The sequence below is a fragment of the Cyprinus carpio genome, chromosome B11 (assembly GCF_018340385.1).
Source record: "Cyprinus carpio isolate SPL01 chromosome B11, ASM1834038v1, whole genome shotgun sequence".
NCBI lineage: Eukaryota > Metazoa > Chordata > Actinopteri > Cypriniformes > Cyprinidae > Cyprinus > Cyprinus carpio.
In genome coordinates, this window is record NC_056607.1 from 5322361 (window position 1) to 5328360 (window position 6000).

General features: G+C 38.0%; 1 protein-coding gene across 1 annotated transcript in view; it reads right to left on the minus strand.

Moving 5' to 3' along the window:
* Positions 1–5274, minus strand: part of cpne5b (copine Vb) — a 165014-nt gene extending 159740 nt beyond the window's left edge. Inside the window, exon 1 of the mRNA XM_042733626.1 lies at positions 4850–5274. Coding sequence (XP_042589560.1) covers positions 4850–4959 — 110 coding nt within the window. The 5' untranslated portion in view covers positions 4960–5274. The remainder of the gene's footprint in view (positions 1–4849) is intronic.
* Between the last annotated feature and the right edge of the window lie 726 nt (positions 5275–6000).

Here is a 6000-nt window from a genome sequence, read left to right on the forward strand (position 1 = left end):
TTCACTACTCACTGCTGTGTTTTTGTGCACTATGATGGGTTAAATGCAGAGCACAAATTCTGAGTATGGGTCACAATACTTGGCCACGTCACTTCACTTTCACTTTTATCTCTGATATGTGTGTGTGTCTCAGTAAGCAGCGCATTAATATAGAATGGTAAGGTAAAGTGTAAGGTATAGGTGTGTTTATTGTAGGAGCTAGATGACCAATTCTTAGGGAAATATTTTCACCCCTACCCCTTGACACTCTGTTTCAAGGCACAAGGGAAAGGGGTAGGCGGAGGGGTATAAAAAAGGGGTATAAATAAGAATTGGGATTGGGCCTAAGGGTTACAAATTGAAGAAATGGAGCACAAGCGATGCTACCTGCCTGCGAAGCATCATTGCCCGCTGCCCAGCGTAGCAACCTGGAGAGACTGTTTAATGTGGGAGAAAATACAGTAAATCCAAGGTTCAGGATACTCTTAAGGGACCTTGAACCAGACGACAGAAGTTTCAGAAACTGTTGCATAATATGAGGTTCTTTGAGAAGGGAGAATGAAGCATCAGCGCTCAATGGAACACGAATGACATCAAGAAAGTTTTTGTTGGTTCAAACCCACAAGGTGCGATCCATAAATCATTACCTTTCACTTAACCCAGGGTTCTCCAGGGGAATAAACGTTCTGTAAGTATTTTGCATAAAGCATCAGCTAAATCACCTCATTAGTAGGCAAGCTATTAAAAAAATCTAGCTAGCTAAGCTACAAACCACTCTGTAGAAATTAGGCCTGCCACAATTCTCAATATAATATTGAACCATTCGATATGTCAACGACGGTTCAATACATGCTTGTGAATTGTGTTTTTTTCTGGTTTTGCGTTTAAGTAATTTTAGTCATTTCTATTTCTCTCTGAATTGGCTCTGTTCGTGCGTGCCCATGAGTCTACGCCTCCCTGCTGAAAACTTGCATTTGAAAAAGCAACACGCACCAAACATCTTCCGTTGTAATTACTTGCAATGTGAAAGCATTTCTGAACCTGTTGTACAGGAGAACATTATAACATGTTTTAACTCCACAACATCAGTCGAGTGTTTGAAATAACTTCATTTTGTCATCTGATGTAGCATCTTTTCACAGAATGGGGCAGGAAAATATTTTCCATACTGTATTATACCATGGTCTGTCTAAATACTCAGTTCTGATTGGCTAACAGGTTTGCATTAAAACGTTTAATGCACAGGTAGTTCCAAGTCAGTTTATATTCTTGGTGTCAGAGTATTATTGGTGCCATTAAACATTTGTGCAAATGATCAAAAATGCTGTTTTTAATCACCTTTTGGAGATGTTTTGAATTTGGAATTTTATATTATATTATTTATATCATATTGTAGTGTATTGTATGATATTATATTATAAAGCGGAACACAGCAGGCTTTATGGACTTCAAGTGAAGGTCAATAAAGCAGTTTGGTGTTGCTTTTGATGACAACATATCTTTGTGATCAGACAGCAATCTTTCTGATAAAGAAAACAGATCCTCGATGTTCCTTTTGTCGACAGCACTTGAAAAGTCTAGAACTGCGTGAGGTGTAATCTGGCTTCTCCGCCTTATCCAGCTACAGTAATCCCAGCCTTATCTCACCCGCCCCGGGTAAGGGTCTTTCTCTGACAGGTTTTTGATGCATGATCATTGTGACAGGGATTTTAATGAGCCAACCAGTAATTGCTCTAAAATCACAGTAATTACATCCAAAAGACAGGTCGTAATTTTTATTTCCCCCAGAATCCAGAGAAGAACAGTGAATCACTGACAGTGAAGAGCCGTCAGGAGAGGGAAATGGCTCTGAGAGATCTGTCCCCAGGTACACGCTGACATTTCACACTGATGGTTATCTGTATTGTGATTGGCTGCTGAAAGCAATCAATCATCAAACATCACGCCTCCCACAATGCACAGAGAATATGAAAGCAGAGGGGATTCTTTGCATTGTGAACCATATTGTAGGTATTTTTGTGTTTATCTTGGGTAATAAAACAGGTACGGTCTCTGGTGGAAACATAGACTGTGCGCTTTAGATGCTAGTGAATCCTACACTTTACAGATAAAGTATTTAAAAACCATAAAAGAACAAAGCAAGGGGGGCTACACCCCAGAGTGCACATCACAGCGCTCCCCTTGTCTCTCTGAAGACAATCAACACAAGTTTGATCTTTGCGCCACATCCCTTTCAAGCTTCTTTTGAAAAGATGTTGAATAATTTAACGCTTGCGATTAAAATCAGGACATGTCTAGTTACAGTAAAAAACAAAGAAATGAAATGCTCTTCACAAGCAAGCAACACTCTTGATCACACAACTATATGGACTGTACGATGAGCTCAAAGTGTTTCTTGATGCCAATTAGAGATTTGGATGTGTTATATATACAGAAAGTGGGTGGGTTGAGTGTTTTAGATTATGGCGAACATTAATATTTACATTTCTAGAAGGAACCGAATAAATTGTTAATGCGGCATGAATGTTGAATGAAGAAAAATGGTAAGAGTACAGGGATTGCTTGGGAAGCCACTGCCATATTATGTCCAAAGTCATCAAAATGACACATGCACTGGAAGAACATCTCATTGATAATGAAAGAGGTTAAACTGAACGACCACACAGGGTTTTCATTTAGCTTACAAACCACACAACCGTCACACGACTAGTCAGATGTAATGGAGTCTTTTGGCTGGACTTTGAATGCAAACTTGGTGAAATCTATTATAGATTTAATCTGCTGATCCTTCTGTTTGTCACTCTATGACAACAGCTCTTGGCTCTATATGTGACGGGAATGCCAATCGAAGTCTCTAGGGTAAATGAAGCTCCTGTTTCATGAAACCAGTGGAATCATGTCGATGCCTCATCCTCCTTTTCAGATTGATGTCAATCCACACATCCTCTTCACTTCATAATGCGCTGTATTAGGCATGTTGAAATTGCATAAAAACTGAAATAGCATTATTTTGTAGCATTCATTCTAACTCCAGGCTCTCAAAGAAAATAAAATGCTGCTTTTGTATGACTCATATAATAGAAGAGTATTGGAGATTAGCCAAAGGATTTCACACTTATTATTCATTGGTATTTTCACCCACAGTTTATCCTCAAAGGGTTCTACAATTCAATATTGTCCACTATTTATCAATGGCATGTTAGCAATACATGCTGGAGTAGACAGGAAAAGGATAAATGGTCCACAGTTACAGGCAGTTATAAATCACCCGTGTACAAATGACTTCTCGCTCTTCCTTTATCTGCAAGTAGCTTCAAATCAAGACAAATCATCCTGGCACAAAATAATTGCACTTATCCACAGAGATTCGTTTTCATTTAAATGCAATTAATCATCTCTTAGGAATCTGCCTCATGTATCATCACTTTGTACAATGGAATTTAGATTTCATTTTTAAATAACACCTTTATACTTGTGCACAAAAGAAAGGCACTTACAGAATGCCATTTTTGATCATAAAAATAAATATTCATGTGAGTGAAATTTTTGATGTTTGAATAAGTCACTATTACATAGCTGATCAGTTTTCTTTTATATTGAACATTGCTTGAAATCCTGGAAGGAAATTTTACTGCTGTGATTACAGTTAAAATCTTAAAGAATATAGTGTTGCCTTCTGAAATGTAATGTACAGCTGATTACAAATTACAGAAATTAATATTGTAAGACAGCAAAATAGTATTATTTATTTGGTGTTGTGTGAAAAACACTGCATGAAAAAATTCTGATAATTTTTCATCAAAAATTTGCAAATTAATCCCAAATAGCCATCCTTTCATTCTAGTTAGACTGCTGAACTAGGAAAGTTTGTGGTGAGTATATTTTGGCCGTTTTTGAAAGGCAAGGACTGCATTTCAGTGATATTTTCTGTGTGTCTCCTTGAAAGTTATTTCTGTATGTAGTCAAATAAAGAATGAGACAGCTATATCTTTAAAGTAGCTGCTGGGATTATGTCTGTCTGCTCCCCTTTCAAAAATCTTATGAAGGTCCGCTGAACTTCTTTCAACCTCTGGCTCTGGCAGCTCTTTTAAAATTTAGGGACACCATCATAAAAATATGAATTAAAATAACCAACTTGATGTTTGCAGTCTAATTACATAATCTAGATTCAATTAGTCCATTACCACTCAACACAATATTACAACAAAAATGCACGTTGAATCAGTTAAATCAAAAGTAGCCCATGACAATATCAAGCCGAGAATGTTCAATGAATATGAGAGCACAGTAACAGAGCATATTGTGCATGCATCCAGCACAGATGTTCTAGCATCTCCACAGAGAAAAACACATGCATTTACACATATTCCTTACCAATATCTCACAACTGTGAACTTTTGCATGAAGAAATCCATATAATAGTCTTGTGTGTGTAAGAGTAAGAGAGGCAAACGAGATGTAGAATGCACAATACTGGTTTATGGATATTCTCTGCATACAGTACAGTAAATGAGAAATTGTTTAACAGTTTTAACACTTTAAACAAGCAGCATTGTGTTTTATTCATGCATATATTGGTTACCTGGCAGTGGCAACTGTCCCCACCCATAACCAAAAACTTCCTAATTCATAAAAATCCCCTTGCAAACGAGTACAACTATACACGCATGCAAATAATCTCTAGTCGATTAGACATGTAACGTTTTCTGTCTTATAAATATATGCTTTTTTGTTTTTATGCTATACTATTATACGCAACGTTTAAAGATTCAATTCATTAGAGTGCCATTCCCGACAGTTATAAGTTTTCAGTTAATTTCTCTAAACAGTATGAACGAGGCTGATTTTTTATTTTTTATTTTTTCCCTACCTGCACGAAACTGTGATCTCCACTTTGGTGGCGGGGATGTTCCCCGTCAGCGGGTCGAACTCGTAGACCGAAGCCATGTCCTCGAGTTTGTCCATGATGTCTCCCTCCATTAGCGCGCGCGGCTCGGGGCAGTTCCACGGAGCCCCGCGGAGGCTTTCACGGTCCCGCTCGGACCAACCCGGAGTTAACAAGGCCAGGGTATTAATGAAGAGCCCCCCTACAACTCAAGAAACTTGAATGGGGTTAAAGTCGGGGGGAAGTCTCTGAAACTGTGCTGTAGAGTCGGGTGGTCAGCTGCGGTTCATCACTAGAGAGAGAAAGCTCTCTGCACATCAAGTGCTCTACATGTGCGCTCGTTAAGAGCATCCAGCGCTCTCCAGCCCTACCCTACTATCTCCAACACGCCCATGCGTACTACTGCGCTCTCCACCACACACAAGATGAGCGATTCCTTATAGCGCTGCGTGGGGGTTGAGTTACAACTGAATAAAAGCCGAATCTAAATGCTGTTGTGCGAAAAGACATCATTCTAATCTATATATTTATGCAATAACATAAAAAAAGAGCTTTCATTGATTGTTCTTTGACACTGGTGGTATTTTTATTTTATTTTTTACGACTTACTGATTCAATACTATTATTAATATTTTATCAAATATCAGCATTACATCTTTAATTATATAAAAAAAAATATGAAATAAATTATGTCGTATAGTTGCCATAAGGTTGCTATAGCAACTTTTCACATTAACACAGAATTCAGCTGATGTTTAGTCACCGGTGGGTGGGTGTGTGTGTGTGTGTGTGTGTGTGTGTCAATCTGCTCATGCAATCAGAATTTAGAGTTGGATCTAGCCAGAATTTTTTTCATACTCAGAAATATGGCTCCCATGATGTTCACCTCTGTCTCCTCTACATTATTCTTTATTTACATTACATTATAATTTATTAACCATCTGATGCAAACCCTCCACTAATGAGACTGATTCTGTGCTAAAGCTGATGAAAGTGGTGAAGTACGTCTGTAATATTCACCCCATTCTCTACTGCACAGGACAAATGTGTAATTCTCCCAAAATGCATCCACAATTTTGCTAGAAAGAGAGATATACTGAAACACTGAGAATCTTTTTTCTTTTTTCATATTGAAT